The following is a 16905-nucleotide window of genomic DNA, read 5'->3' as shown; positions in this document are numbered from 1 at the left end:
GGTAAAGGTCAGGTGTGCCTGTGATTTAAAAAAAATATCCATACGATCAAGGAGAATATGTGGAAACAACCTTTCTTCACACTAGCTCACAACATGTCTGTTACTTGTTACAAGAAAAATATTTTCCCTTTTTCTGTGTATATACATTACTGTGCAAAGGTTTATGCACCAGAGATTATGAGATTTAAAAAGCTATTTATCTGTGCAGTAAGTGTTTATTAGCTAAAAACAAACAAACAACAACATTAGAATAAAAACCAAATAACATTATTCCAGTAAGTGTGATTGTCTCTGTGTGTGTGTGTGTTGTTTTAACTTTTTCCGAAATCTCTCCTCGTGGCAGTTTGTATTATTTGAGGTTATCATCCAAAACCTAGTTTTAAAGGTTAATAAATAATGATTTTAAATAATGTGTGCTGCTGATTTAACAACTTCATGTAGTCAAGGAGAAACTGAACAAAACATTGTTCTTCAAACTCACTCTCACCTACTACTTTATAGAAAAAAAAATTCTTATATTTCTTATTTGTTTTATTTTATTATTTGTTTGTATTTACTGTGATTATATATAATTTTATACAAGCACCACACCTACTGAGAAGGCATTAATTTAAATATATATACTTATCTTAGGTGCCACAGGTTTTGTATTATTCTAAATATACATGCATAATTTCATACAAGCACCACACATACTGTGTTTGTGAAATTGTGCATGCAACACAGTAGACAAAAAAAATTACAGTTAGGAAGTACTTTCCATCTAAACAAATGAGTACTATGATTTTGATTCCAGTAAAACATGACGACTTTTGCACTATTTGCCATGACACATGATGCTGGTCTGTTTTCATTTATGGCCCCCATCTGAGAAAACCAAATTAGGTTGGTTTATATTAATTAGGTATTATGTAAACATTGTTACATTTTCCAGGCCTACAGTTCACTCTCCCCTACACTTATTCCATATCATCACTGTCCAAAGAGAAAAAAATGTATCTCCAAAATAATAACTTTACAGGAGAAGGAAATAATTTTGGAACATTTCTATTGGTTCATTTCTTTGCATAGTTTCATGTGCCCACTTCACCTTCCACAGGGCCATCACAGAGCAGGTTATGATTTGTGTGAAAGTCCTGGGGGAAAAAAACATCTTAAATTTCAATGGAGGTCAGTGTAAAATATTTTATTTCAAGTAAATTTGGAGCATTTTGTCATTAAATGTTTACTTAATGTGAAAGACAGCTGCTCTGTTCAAATTATGTAGTGAAGAAAAAATCAACAAAAACAGAAATACATGTTTTTCTTTGAACACCGATAAAATGTTTTCAGATTTATCATTATTTTATTATTCAACACAGTGGTTATGATAATCGAGAGAATATATCCTATTGTGGTGCAACATTGCAACACTTTCTCCTATCACTACCACTGTGAATCGAAAGAGAAGTGAATCGAGAGGTTTCTCTGTAATGCACCATTTGTTGACATCTCAGCCAGAGATTGGTCAAATACACACACTAATGTTCAGTTTGTCTCTCTGTGTTGTTTCACTGCACCTACACTTGCACCTTTTTTCCCTCCTAGAAATTACTTTCATTTTACCCAGATTCTATGAGCCGCGTCAAATTTATATATCCATGTTGTTGCCATGCAATATTAGTTATTTATGCACCAAACATAATAGTCAGTGTGATTTAGACACTGAACAATTTTAGTTTCTTATTTGTATCAGTGTAGTGTATAATTCATAGTAGAATATGGTATCAGATCATTGTGGCTGTGCAGCACGACTTGGTGGGTGTGAGGTTGTTGGCCCAGACATGTACCTGTTTGGGGATTCCCCTGACAGAAGAACTTCCTCCATCACACACAGGCTATACAGAGCAGATGCTGTTTCTGACCGAATACATTTAAATGCAACACAACCCCCTCAATACACCCTGACCCCCACCCCACCCCCCCATAAACCCCTCCCCTATAAACTCCCCTTCCCCCAGTAAACACACAAACGGGCTCAAAGGCCAAAGGAAAATGAATGGGGGATTTCCATTCTTTCAGTTTGCATTGCTTGAATTCATCATAAGCATTTCAGCATGGAAACAATTTGTTTCTATATTTAACATTTATAAACATGCTTATTTAAAAACTATATATTAATGTAGGATAGAATGCATGTTACATTTTTTGTTTCATCAATGAAAATTATTCCTACATTTTAGAAAAATGTTTCATTTTCATTTTTATTTTCAAAGTCCCGTCACTAAGACCTGATCTTGCCCTTGCACAGCTTTTAGCTAGGAACACATCCTATGGAGAACCAGGCAAACCCAAATATGTACATTAATTCCCAAGTTATGTAAATAACCCTTTAAATGACAGTAATCAGCCATTGTGAGCAAAAGCATGCAGCTGCACATGGTCTTAAAGTTACCATGCTCAATGCTATGGTTGTGCAAGGGCAAGAGCCCCTAGCATTAAGCTGTGGAGCTGTGGAACTGTGTTCTCCAGATTGAAGGAACAACATTCAAAACCTTAGTGATCAGTTGCAGTGCTTAATGTTTAATACTGTAAAGCCTCTTAAGCACATGCACGGCAACCCAGACATTTTCCAGATTTTACCTGAAGGACCTGTATGTGTGAATGCAATTATCTGTAACATTTGTCCAAGACATTATCCGGCCAGTGCCCTAGTACAAAGTCTGGGTAATGTCTAAATGGGTGCATGTGTAAATAATGTTCCAGAGAATTACGCTATGCCTCCTGCACACGCTACACACTACCCCTTACCTAAAGCACATGGAACATTTAACAAGTTTGACAAGACTCACTCACACACACACACACACTGACTTACCTTTAGGAACAGCTCCATTGAGAGTCATGCACTGCTTTATAACCAGTGAAACTATGTCTTTTTGTATGTCTGAGAACAAATATTTTTATCCAGTCAAACTATTCCTGTATAAAGAATGGATATATATGGCCACTTTATTGGAGGGTAATATTTCAGGAACGATGTGCTGGAGGCACTAGGCAGCTCCATGTTACAGTCACATGCAAATACAATCTTCATGTTCAAGCTGAACACAACACACCTCTCACATCTCTCCTTCAGACTCTCACAACTAGACTTTTCAACAGCTTCTTTGCCCCAAGCCATCAGAATCCTCAACAACCAGTGACTGAACTGAACAAACACACACACACACACACAGACACACACACACACAATGCATCACTCCTTCTAGACATTGGATTTGTTTCCCCTTTTACAAGCTGCTAATGTGTTGAACTATTAAACGGACAATCACTGCTCTCCTTCTACTATTTAATGTACAGGGTTTACACCATGGTGCAATATTTACATTCCTCTTCAATATAAAATCTTTGCATACTGCACTTTTTTCACACTTACTGCATTCATTATGTGCAGTGTGACTGGTCAATTAAAGTTTCCCCTGCATAATATTTTATATTTATTGTTTATTGTTATTGTTTTGCATCACTATTCCTTGTCTTATGTTGCTGCTACTTTTGTCATGTGTTCTTGCTCGTTTTCACTTGTGCAATTTAGCCCTATGTCAATTGTTCTGTGTAGCACCTTGGTCCTGGAGAAATGTTGTTTTGCTTCACTATGTACTGTGCACTGTATTTGGTTGAAATGACAATCAAATTAAACTTGAACGATTACATTGAGATTCCCACACTCCAGAGCGACAAATGTGTATGTGGCACACTGAATAATGGATATAATGAGAAGACTTTTGTGTGGTGTTTCCCCGTTCACTGTGTTTTTAGTTTTATGCATTGGTGGTAATATATATTCATGATGTATATGTCATAATATATCCATACACTCACATTATAAATCAGAATTTAGACCTGGTGTCAAGTGTTTAACAAGCCAGCTCCCATGTTCTAATTTCCTTCCAAATATGTAATAAACAGATGTACTAATAAAAAAATAGGAACTTAATTAACAATCATAGGGCATGAGAAAAATGATTCTTCAGGAGTAGACGTACCCCACTATGAGTTGTGCCAAAATCTCGCGAGGCCTTCCGCTATCTTCCTTTCAACCAATCGACAAAAAGCGTACACGTTCCTTTAACCATAACAAAAAGTAGATGACAGATCTACTGTAACATAATCTCTGCTGGGATAAATGAATAGGTCTGCAAATAAATAAAAGAAAACGATAATAAAATAAAATGATGTAATTGATCTTGTGTGATTTTATTGTTGATTCTGCAACCCCTAACCTTTTCCCTAACTTTTAAATTATTCACAGGTATCTGTGAGTGACTGTCGTCATAAAACACAGGGTTTGACTGGCCTTCAGCATCACAAGGCTTCAGTCCCAGTTGCGTATGCAACATTTGGCTGAAACTTACATCCGATTTGTGGAAGAGTAAAACCACTTTCAGGGGAAAAGGTAACCCTCTTAACATTCAAATGCGAACTAATGTTACAAGACTTTGGCTCATTTTAATTCATATTAGACCATTTTGTGACCAAAGCCGTCGCCACAGTCCAAAGGTGTAACTTCAACTTCCTGCAGCTGGTTCCAGCAGTTAATTTCAGCACATAGATCAGACAGAAAAACAAACATTCAAAAAAAAAAAACACAAACGTTTTTTCAGTCAACGGTGACTGAGAACTGATAATAAGGCTGTACGTGTTTCTTCCCAGTAAACAAGGAACGTCCCTGGACGTTCAAAATAGGTCTAAAAGTAGTCTGTCCGTCAAGGACATATTTAAAACGTCAATGGACGTCCAAAATTCATCTTAATAAGTTAGTTAAATGGTGACCAATCATTTATCAATCATCATCAGTCTTTTCAATGTCTGTGTTTGGACGTCTTTTCAACTTTCATTTTCAACCTTAAGAGAACGTTGATTAGACGGCAGTCATTACGTTATTTCAACGTTGAATCACCTGCTTAATGTTTACTGGGTTATTGGTCAGCTTCTAACGTTTATGTTCTAAGTTCAGTAAGACTTAAGAACCTGGTGAATGTGGAAGCAGTTTCATCCTACAACACCAGAGCTGTCCTGGTATGAGGATGAGTGAGGGGCGGTGCAGGGCTCTGTGCAGCGGACTGTGCTCCAGCTGTAAAGATACTCGCTGTTTTCGCGCTACTGTTTAAAACAGACATTCCATAAAATGTACATTACTCTACAAAGGTCTTTACCATACTGAAAGTTAGGCTGGAAGGGCGGTATGACAGCCTGCATGTGGAGGTAATTCCCACTAATATATAACTGAAATGTTTGTACATGAAGTATCAACAAAGCTGCGGTGTCCTTAAATGAAGAAGGAAGAGGTCTAAACTCAGGAGGTGTGTGAACGTAACTAATGGGCTTTGTAACATTTCGAGCAACATCTGTAGTAAACAAGCTATAGGAAGTGTGTGTAGGAGGAGGAGGGAGGGAGATGTGTTGTAGTGGCGGGAGCACGCTGATGAGCATGTCAGGACTTGTTGTGGGGGTCTGATGGAGAGGGGCGTGGTCTCGCTGAGGGCCGATTCTCGGGAGTGAAAGGTGCTGCTGTCAGTTTTGCTACTATTCACATAACAACACTACCGCCATCGCGAAGGGTCGAGAGCACGCGTTACTTTACACTTGTTATCGACGTGCGACTGGCTTAGACCATGTGGGGACTAACTCTCTGGAGGATCGTGTGAAAAACAGAGAGAGAGAGACTTGCATTAACAGTGAGGATCAAAACATGCGCTCCCACTGAGTGGCACCACTTTCAGTGGAGAGAGTGTCCCACACGGTGATAAAACTCAGCCCTGGACGTATAACCGCAAATTCTTCAAACAACTGTGGTTTTCAGGTAAGAGCGAATGTGTTTTATCAGCGGAGACACGGCTGAATGTATTACTCCGTGTCTGTTAGTCAGTCGTTGTTGTTGTTCGCTGTGGCTCAGTGTGTCACCCTCCGGACCGTTAGCGATAACGCCGTCAGATCGAGACGTGTCTGTCCTGTTATATTGTTGTTCTGAACTTGAAGTTAAGCTGAAATGTGTTTCATACGATACACCACTGTCACCGAGTGTGATAACCGACTCTACGAGCCGTAACAGTTACATTAAAGCTCGCTCCCGTTTGTTTAAGCTACTGTTCACTCGCTTGTTTTTTTTATTTCCCGCTCCACCTTAAAAGCTGCTTTGGCGCTGAAGCAATTCTTCTAACTGTCAGTTTCCAGCGCGTTTCCACACACTTTCCTCTCCTTTCTGAACATGTAAACACTCTTCTCGGTTAAAGTCAGTGTCAGACGCTGCTTTTCCAGTGCTTCATAATTTCCGTTTTTTAAGGCAGTGAGCGCCGCTGAAAGTCGCTGATAAACATCTCGAGCTACTTCTGCTGCAACGTGGAAACGTCACCTTCGCGCCTCCTCGACACATTCATGACCGTCTTAAACATTTCTCACTGCAGGCCTTGGGTGAGAGCAGGCTTCGTGCGGATGTTGTGAATGGGTGTTTACACACTATATCGTTCATAGCTCTTGTCATTCTATGTTATTTTTTTATGTCGAACACGCGCCCACTGCCGAACCGCCTGCACGGATTTGTTTACAAACAAGCCGCACGCGCCACAGGTCTGCCGCCTAGAGGAGAACCGGGAAAGGCACGAGGGCTTGTGTGTGTATCTGCATTAGATTTTTTCATATTTATTTAAGCAAGTCTAAGCTAAATGTAAATTTATCATGTTGTGTTTGAAACTTACTTCAATCAACTGAGGGTATGATGTGTATAATCCACAAAAACAGCTGACCTCTATTTTTTGGTCTAAATACAGGTTTTGTTTCTCATGGCCCGGCCACAAATGGACAGTAGGGTGGAAGGTCAGAGTCCTGCAGCTCCACAGAGCTGCAGGATGGAGGTTCTACGTAGAGATGCAAGGTCCATACCTTCAGGGTCTCAGCCCTGCCACCGTCGACTCACAGTCACTCAGACCAGTCCTGTACACGTGCAAGAGGTCTCCAGCCCATCCAGCCACCCTCAGCAGGACAGGCCTCTCACAGACAACACAGGTACTACAGGTTGCTTTAATGTTGGTAAAATCAACAGACTATATTTCTGCTTAATTTGTTCATTTTGATCCCGAGCAAAACATTCCTTCATTGATTGGAACATTATTAATGTTGAAGAGGTACTGGGCTTTAGGATGAGTTGGGGCTTCACAGTGGAGTTCCTAGCATCTACTACATCTTCTCTATGTTTGCTCCTCTGGAGTTATTGTATGGTGTTTGTGTTATATTGTTGTGCTGTATGGATTGGGGGGGGGGTTAATATTTATTGTTGTTATTGTGTTTTCATGTGTATTTGGGATTCACATGTGGGGGAATCTATGTTGGTCAGTGGAGTTCACTTTGAAGCTGTATAAGGAGAGCTGGGATGAGGTCTCTGCTGATCTCATCACATATTAAGCCTAAAATACTGCATTGTTCACTTGCTGCCTTTTCCCTGCAGCATTTTAATGGTGCAAATCATTGCCTTTTAAAGAAAAACAAGTAGCCATGTTTATCCATTTTTAGTTTACACATTATTTGAACACTGCAGCTGTCCTTTAAACGGTGTAAATGTTCATGAGGAATGTACAAATTGGAATGCTCCAAAATGATTCTATACAAATATTATTATTATATATACAAATCTTTTTATATTGACTTCCATTGAAGGTTAAGAATTTTTTTTTTCATTCTTCTGTAAAACTACTATTTTGGAGAGAGGTCTGCATGTTTTTCTTTGGACAGCAACAAAATAAATGTTGCTTAATGCTGTATGACTATGTTCAAAGATCCTTCTCCGAATCCACTACAGTATTTATGTTGCATTTAATAATTAACTTAAACAAAATTTGGTAACTAATGTGTGTCACAAACTACCTTTTTCAATCACATCAAAATCAGAATGTACTTAACACTTAAATTCTGATTGATTGTTTCTCCAGTTAAAGACATTGCACAGTTTCAGAAACCACCACAATTCATCCAATAGCGAAGTAAAAAATTGGTTCTTTTATACAGTAGTAATAAAAAACATGGCAGCTTAGAAAAAAACTGCTGGCACATTTTAATGCACACATCCTCACTACTCTGGGTCAGATATTAATTAACTAATTTTCACCAGTGTATCTTAATGTATTATTAGCAGCATGATTACATGATTGGTTAACAGTGGCAGAATGGGTCTGTGGAAAGTTTGGTTCAGATTTGAGGCTCTAGAAGTGCTCCCCCTTCGCACTCTGTGGCCAAGCAGAGGCATGTTGAGACATGCCCTGTGCAAGTGGCTTCTGGCTGAACAGACTTACTACACAACCTCAGCCTGTTTTGTTGCACGAGCTGTGCCCTTTCTGTGTTGTGATTTCATGGCTGTTCCACTATTTCCTAGCTTGTTTCCTTTTACTGTAGCCTTGCTTGAACCCTTCTAGAGCTTGTCTGTCTGCACCTACTTTTAAAAAGCTGCTGGCTGTTCGCCTGCTCCTGGTCCCTCCCCATCCCCCTGCTGTCCACCCTATCGTTGCCAGCCTCTCATTCCTGTCCACCAATAGCTGGATCCCATCTCAGCCTGCACAGGCTTACAGTTACCTTGGCAACAAGCCAGAACCCCACAGTTCTCTCTGGTTCTGTTAAGTCACCTGCTCTAAGGACCAGCACATTCTCCTGGGTACCAGAGCTCATCCACCCAGCCATGCATTTCCTGCACCTGTGGTGGTATTTTGCAGTCTATTAAAGTCTTAAATAAAACAAGTCAACTAAGGCATTGTTTTACTCGGTTGAGCACTGTGACTAATGTAGGTTATTTCTAGGTTGTCCGCACATCCACTTCCCTGGCTCCTGTAAATATTTCTTATAACGTTAGTTATCACATCGTGATGCATATTTAGTGGATTGTTCTATGTGATAGGTTTTTGCAAATATTGCATTGTTTGCTCATGCCTTTTTACATTGTTTAAGTCATTAATGCAATCAGTTTGGAGGATCTGAACATGCATACGGCCTATGTTCCTGTGTTTTTAATGAAGCCCTTTCCACTGAAGTTGTTATTCAGTATAGAGCAGACGGGCAATGTATGTGCACAACACACAGATAACTCAAACACACATATTCTAGACTTATTAAGAAGATTAAGAGATTACACACCAACCTTAAAGGAGAAAATGCAAGGTTGATGGCAGTGACCCATGAGATGCCCCGTGTAATTCATAGAGCCAGGGGCAGGGATTGGCGCAGGTTTGAGGGTTTACTTTCAGGCAGGAGCATGTGACTTATGAGTGGGGGATGGGTTGGTTTGGTAGTTGGCATGCAGCTGCCATTAGACAGTCAGCCTGTTCATCCATGTGAATTGTTCATTCACTTTGGTCAGTGTGTCACCAGGCAGCACTGCTACTTTTCACATGACACTCCAAAAATATATACATGAGGAGTATATAAATGTTTGTACAATCTTAATGTAAAGAAAGTGCCACTGTTGGTTCTTTGTTATCAGTTGCTGTTGATTGAAAGCTTAAAAGAACGCTTCCTAGAAGTTCCTCAGGATTTTGATGTCTTTTCATCTCGTTTTTCTCTGGAACAGGGCCAGCGAATGAGACACAGCAGCCTCTGCCTGATCTCCTGCTCGCAAGCCACAGCTTCTTATCAGAATCGAGCCAAAGAGACTCCCCTGATGAAGAGGAGCCCACACCAGAGGAGCAAGCCATCCACAGAGTGGCAATCCAGTTAAGGACCATAGGAGACGAGCTGAATGCAGTTTATAATCAGAGAAGGGTAAGGAGCCTGCATCTTCCAATGTTCTTTACAGGAGAAGACCTATAGAGTGGGGTGTGATTCTGGATTGTAACCATGTGATAATGGGTGTGACTGGGTGTGTATGAGTGTTAGTGTACGTGTTTGTGAAAATGTGCTTGAGTGTGTTAGGGTACCCTCCCGTGGCTTTTCTAGAAAATGGATCAATGCCATATTCACCATGATCTGTGTTGTGACTGGAGTCAAGTTTCTAGTTGTGGCTGAACCCAATGCCCCCCACGTCCCATCTCTCTCTACTTCTCTCTCTGCTTCTGCTTCTCCCTCCCTACCCCTCCTTCCTCTTTCTCTATTTCTCTCTGCCTTGCTCTCAATCTCCCTGCTGTATCGCGTGAGGAGTCACTCAGTGAAGTAAACAGAGCCTAATCTCTCCTCCCCCACACACACCCATCACCCCTCCCCTCCTCTTCTCAGACAAACATACATGATGTCATCACTACTCCAGTGTTCACTGTTCATGCACTAGCTTTCATGATACATGCACATCCAGCATTGCATTTTTTAATTGATTGTTCAGGTTTACTCAGAATGAATAGAGTAAATCAAAAAAGTGATGCTCATTTACTTAAATCAAAGATGTACATATCTCCACATGAATTAAATATAGTACATCGATATGATTATTCACAACAAGTAAATTGAAAAACTTTATTCTATTGATGTCAAATGTATTCATGTGAGACAATAGACTGCTTTATTTCTTTCATTGACAGTCAACATGGTTATTAATGATCAGGTGATATTCCTGGAGAGATTAGATATAAGACAATACACTTACACTATGAAATGAATTTTTAAGCAAATAGCAGTTAAAATGACACTTCTATCGATTATGTAAGACACCACATCACATAAACCTAGGGCTAAACGATATGGACAAAATATATATCACAATATTTTTCTTAATTTTAGTCGATATCGATATGAACAACATAAATCCACTGAAAACCCACGGCTTTGTCAATATTAATATTTTTAACCTTTAATTTAATGACCATCAATCAGTGAGAGACGCTGTAAATAATGTGTATTGAAATATTGAAAATGTGTTTAAAAATCATAATATAATTGTTATTGAAACATTTTATATTGTGATATATATTGATATTGAAGAATTGTCCAGCCCTACATAAGCCTAGTCAGCGTCAGGTAAACAGAACTTAAAGCTGCTTATCAGTTTCACAGAGACCCTTGCTCTTTCACAGAAATGCACAAGCAGACACTTGCACAAACACACAATCTCACTAGACACACAAGTCATAAAACTCAGCTCAACCTGCTGTTTGTAGAGTCATATGTAACAGGAAAGGGACATATTTCATAGCTTCACTGAACCCTGATACCAAATGCACTTTTACTACACAAGGGCGTTGTTTATTTTGGAACACAGTAGAGAAATTATGAGAACTTCCTCAAGTAGTACATCAACAAAAGCAGTGCGCGTGCATGAGCGTGTGTCTGTGTCTATAGAGGAGTACTCTTCCACCACAGGCACGTGAGAACAACAGAGCACAGCCCACAACACCCCCCTCCCTCTCTGTTCACTCTTACTACTTCTCCCTTGTTCAGAACGCTCTGTCTTCTTCTGGCTGACACACTATGGAGTCATGAGTTCAAAGCTCATTCACTTTATGTAACAGGAACAATCTTTTTTTTATAAAAGATAATGCGGTATATACCAAGTATGTATGGACTTGATTTTTCTTATATGGTATTGATGTGGAAATGTGCATATTTGTATCAAGCAGTTTTCAGCGTCAAGTCTGTAAGTTCAGATCAGATCAGATTCAGATTCAGATTCAATTTATTTGTCACATACAAAGTTATACAAGTACAACATTGCATCAAAATTGCTTTGCGTCTGTCCACTCACGTAAACAGGGGTTAGGTGTGCGCAACAGATGCGACGGCAGCAGGTGCCTGCACCATCTTACAGTTAGAAGAAACAGTTGGATTACAACAGGGAAGTGCTGGTAAAAAAAGAAGGTCATACACTGTGCCTTAAGGAAGCACAATGTGTGCGTAAGGAAGTACAGTGTGTGCTTAGAGATTGTGTACTTGTCGTTTAAATGTTCATTCACAATTAGCAATCCAGTTGGGAAAGTTTAGTAGAGAACTGACCTGAAGGGGTTAGGTGGTATGTCTACAGTTGTCTGTGCAGTTGCCTGTAAGTGTATTTTTTGTAGTCTCTGTTTCATTGTCCATTGCCCACATGCCTTGGTTATTTCAGAGCATGCATGTCTTATGGCCCAGTTTTATTAGTGTGGAAGTTGTTAATCGCTGTGCATTTGCTCTGTCCCACTCCTGCCCACATCCTGATCTTTATACGAACCCCCCCCACATTGTTGAGTGGAGTTATTTTTAGAGGATGACTCACTGCAGCTGTTCAATAGCATGTTACCAGACTGTTATGTAGACATTGTCTGTCTGGCACTGCCTTACAAACACATGTGCAGAGTTGAACACCGAACACACTTTACTGCAGACGTCTTCCATTGGCACTATTATATTTGAGCTGCCACTGTTATGTACTTTTCAAGAATGTGTTTTGCATCTAGTTGTTGCTTGTAATATTAGATTTAGAGCTTGTATTAGAATCGTTTTGAACCTGTTTTGTCTTAAAGTCTGGATGAGTAAACTCTGATTAGACATTAGACATTACTTTAATGGTTAGGCTACAGGAAACTTAATTTTGTGATAAAGATCACTTATCACTGCATAGGTTACTGAGGCTTTCAACATGTAAACATCCACATTGAGTGTCCCAGAGCTGCCAGCAGAAGTCACACTTTCAATTATCACCTTGTGATTATCTGTTACTGCCGTACTTATGATGACTGAGGTGTTTGAAAATGCTGTCGTTACTCTGCACTGTTAACTGTATTAAACATAATCATGATCATCCTCCTTTATGACTTCTCTGTGTGTTTAGAACGAGGCGCCTCAGTGGCAGAACTGGAGAGGATTGTACCGGGGTCTAGTGGCCTTCCTGGCTGACACCATGAGCACCCTCTACCAGCACGGGTTCAGATGAACTGGTACCTCAGCCACTTTGGCAGCGCTGGCGCTCCACAACAAAACCACTAATGGACTGCACAGGCTCGGGGACATCTCTGCAGGAACAGAATGCATTATTTGTTGTTTTTTTTCTGTTTGTTTATATTGTTATTTGTGTTGAACATTTTGTACAGTTTTTCCCCGTCTTTTTTTTTTAGGAGGAGTTTAATGTAGCATGTGACTGAAGTGTGTGTTCCAGTGAGGATGGGAAATGTCTTTGTGCCTCTCTGGATCTCTAAACTGTGAAGCACAATCACTTGGATTTTTGTTGTCTGTGCATTTGTTGACATCAGCCTAAGGGTATGGATACTCAGAGGATGTCAGGTCAATCCGCTTAAAGATGTCTTTCAGTTATTTGGGAGAAAGGCTATTAAATTTAAATGGTGTAACAATTGGGGAAAAAGAAGTTACAAAGTTAATTATGACAACACAATTTTCCATACATAAAATTTTCAGTTGTATTCAGTAGGTTTTACTCTTATAATACATTCATGTATCTCTTTGATTGATATCCTACCACTTGAGTAGCATTAACGTTTGGATGCACAGCTATTCATCTTTACATGTTTTTGTTTTCATGCACATGATACTAGTTTTCGCTCACTGTCAAAATTCTGAGTATCCATGTCTTTAGGTGGCACTAATTAACTGGATGGATGGGTTGTGTACTGTAGCTCCTCAGGCACTGAAATGCTGTATCTTTTGTGGGACATGCTCTTAGCTGCCTTACAAAGCTAAAGTGCTGCACAATCAGTTACCAATGGCACAATGAGATAGACCCACACACAGCTTAAGGGAATAGGGCTGTACTAAATTTGACTATCAAAAAAGGAACTGGCATTTTAAGTATGTAATGTCCTTTTACACTGTACCCAGTGTGGCCAAAGTGCCTTACATCATCCTTTAAAGAGCCTACGCACACTTGTTCCGTAACAGGGCTGATCAGTGAATTGTGTGTGGGGTCAAGGGTCAGTGCCTTGGTGCTTCCCGCCTTTATGTATGTACACTTTGGATCACAAAATATACCCCTAATTTCAAAGACTGGTCACCTCCAATGGAGGCACTCTGATTGAGGCCGGAAGCCTTGTGGACAGACCAGACTACAGGCTCTCCAAACGGCTAGGTAGCAGTGTTAATATTTGTAACAAATCACTTATGTAAATATTTGGGGAGGAAAATGGTGAAGGGCACGATATGGAAGGAACTGGCCATTCTCTGGCCAAAGCATTATGTATATTTTGTTGATGAAACCTTAAAGTACTTAACAGTTCCTTGGTTTTGTTTGAACACATTAAGACAAGTTTTATTATTTTGTCTAAGCCTTTTGGACCAATGCTGAGATGTAATGAACATAATTAAATCCAGTGGATACTTAACTGTTCAAAATAAGTACCTAGATTTTGATGTCTTTTTCTTGAGAAGTTAAAAAAAACGTTAGTGAACATTCCCCTTACAAATATGATATATATGTGCCTGAGAAACAAAGATGAAAGGTGTAAGCTATTTATTTTGTATGTTCATTTCTATACTTGGTCCTTTGTAATAAACTTGGGAATGATCTGAATTATTCGGTTTTGTTAAGCTTTGAAGTTTTTTCATGAACTTTATTTTCCCCCCAAATTTGTCTTAAAAGCAAAGCATGAGGTTTGCAGCTGATTAAGCCGATTGAATGAGCATGGAGATAGCTTGGTTATCTGGGAACCTATATTGTATAACTCTCCATTATCTATGTTTCTGTGTAATGATCTTTAGCCATCAGAAGCAAAACCACAAAAGTGCAAAACATGCTGAATTGTTCTGCTGTAGTTGAATTTATGGCCATGATTTTGCTGAGATTATACTAATTGAAGAAACTGAGCCAGTCTTTTTGTACTTGACAACGGGTGTTTCATGATTCAATATGTTAAGACGTTTTGGGATGGTAAATTCTCTGGGGCCTTCAACTACATGACTTGTTGCCATAACTCATACATGGATTTCAGGGGCATATCTAACACAGGTTTTGTTCAAAGAGCTTCCCTGAAAAACCACTTTTGTACTCTCTGTGGGCAGCCCCTGTGAAAACCTTGTTAGAACTTCTCTTTTAGTTGTTCTTTTTTTTTTATCTAGCTACTGTATCTCTGAGCATACTAAGTACTAGAGGTCTTCTTGTGACTGCCTGTCTCATGACTTCCTGTGTAAAAGCAGTGGTGGAGGCCACACTCTGGCTGTCCTGTGACTTCTTGTGGATAGGTGTCTTTTGATGCACTCTCACTCTGAGAGTAAGGCCTTAAGTGTACCGTGAACATCCCACTATGCTCAAGCTCAAGTCAATCTCGATTTCTAGCCTTGTACATTTGCTGTTTGGACTCTTTTCTATGTGAATTTTTTTTATTTTTATTTTTTAAATAAATATGAATTCTGACAAAATGCTTGATTAAAGTGCTTTATTTAAATTATACAGAAAAGCTGCCCTACAAAGACTACACAAAAAGATGTGTAACTTAGATGTAACTCTTGGGATCCTGGGACAAATTTGCTTAAACTTCCATTTACACAAACCTAATTAGGCAAAACTATTCCACTTATGTGTGGCCGTATACAACACAATTCAGAGGTGTTCTTTATGAACTTTCTCCTTAATCCTTAGCTGGTTTCCAACGATCAGTTGTTCTAATGTTTGAACAAAAGTATTAAAGACAGACATACTGTTTTGTAAATGTGCTTAGACTGATATTCCAGTACGGTCCCAAGACAAATCCTAAGCAATGCAGTTGAAGAAAAATGGCATGAACATATGTTTCCTTATCTGTTCCTGGCTTAAAAAATGGTTTGTGCACCTTGAGTTAGTATGATGACTGGTCATTGCTTTAGATCCCATACAAAAAGCCAGGATAAATAAAATTCCTGGCAAAAGAAATTTAGCCATCTCATGGTAGGGGTCCTTCAGGACCTGCAAGGATGAAGCATTCTCCTTAATTAAAAAGGGGGTTTATTTCTCTGTCTGTAATTAATCCTGCTTTTTCTTAATCTGGAAAAAGCAGTGGTCTTAATCAGTCATTGGCTGTGTCTGAAACATAATAAATGCTGTCTACTAAGGCAGTGTTCTAAAGGAGGATGGCAGTGTGTAGTGTTTGTATAAAATGCTGCCTGTCCAAGAGAAGTGTCCTTAACTGACTTACATTTCCCCTGATCCTGGGTGTCAGCAGCATTCATCAGAAAACAATGGTGGTGGATGAAGTCAGATTTATAACTTGTAATTTAAAGTTATTACTCTACAGCTTAATTAAGCTATTTTAAGACATTAAAGTTAAGAATACAAAAAAAGAGAAAGAAATGTAGCTCTATTGCAGCTTCATAGAAAGCTGTACAGGTTTAGGTTAATTTACATTTGGACAAAATAAACAAAGTAAAGCATAAACAGTGTACTCTAACAGTGTGGTTCTTTTGCGGATATTTCCCTCGAGTGCTTTGCCCACCCGAGAGAAACAGTTGTCTCTAGTGCCACTCCCCCTTGGCACCTGTCTAGCTGGTCTAACAGGTCTTAAAACTGGGCAGAGTGAACAGTGGTTTAGGTGACTGTCTGGAGTTCTGTCTGGCATTCAAAATTTGTTTATGAGGCATCTTTGCATGTCCCTGACAGATTCCAGTTTCTCTCATATTAAAATTTCTCTGCTCATTATTTGAACAATTAGTACTTTTGTTGTGTTGGTATCTGCACGTGATTGGCAGTGTTAGGAATATTCCAGCAAGACTGACAGGACAAGCAGGATCCACCAGCTGAGTCAATCCTTTCAGACTAATTGTTTCTTGAAACCATCCCCCTTCCATGTGTGATTATATGTGTTGGGAGATCTGGCAACGCATTCCTACATATTCCTCAGCCAAGGTCATAAATGTGTTAACCAACCAAGTTTTCTTAATACAACAACCTAAAGAACTCCCCTCCCTTATGGTTTTAGGTTTATTTTTCCTGGCGTCCATGACATGGTGCTGTGCCATCAACAAGCTCCCTTTCTAGTATGCAGGGAAGATACAGCTTCTTAAACTGAA

General features: G+C 39.4%; 1 protein-coding gene across 1 annotated transcript; it reads left to right on the top strand.

Annotated features, from left to right (window-relative positions):
• The first annotated feature begins 5524 nt into the window (after positions 1-5524).
• bbc3 (BCL2 binding component 3) lies at positions 5525-16856 on the top strand. The gene is made up of 4 exons (XM_066663730.1): positions 5525-5845; positions 6810-7044; positions 9590-9780; positions 12749-16856. The coding sequence occupies exons 2-4, from the start codon at positions 6822-6824 to the stop codon at positions 12848-12850; spliced, it is 516 nt and encodes a 171-aa protein (XP_066519827.1). The 5' UTR covers positions 5525-5845; positions 6810-6821; the 3' UTR covers positions 12851-16856.
• The last annotated feature ends 49 nt before the right edge of the window (positions 16857-16905 follow it).

The sequence above is a fragment of the Hoplias malabaricus genome, chromosome 1 (genome assembly GCF_029633855.1).
Source record: "Hoplias malabaricus isolate fHopMal1 chromosome 1, fHopMal1.hap1, whole genome shotgun sequence".
Taxonomy (NCBI): Eukaryota; Metazoa; Chordata; class Actinopteri; order Characiformes; family Erythrinidae; genus Hoplias; species Hoplias malabaricus.
The sequence above is the reverse complement of the archived record's forward strand: the minus strand, read 5'-3'. Positions and strand labels throughout refer to the sequence as shown.

Coding starts and splice junctions, on each gene's coding strand:
- bbc3 (XM_066663730.1), top strand. CDS start 6,822: ATGGCCCGGCCACAAATGGACAGTAGGGTGGAAGGTCAGAGTCCTGCA. Junction 7,045..9,589: donor GCCTCTCACAGACAACACAG/GTACTACAGGTT, acceptor TCTCTGGAACAG/GGCCAGCGAATGAGACACAG. Junction 9,781..12,748: donor CAGTTTATAATCAGAGAAGG/GTAAGGAGCCTG, acceptor CTGTGTGTTTAG/AACGAGGCGCCTCAGTGGCA.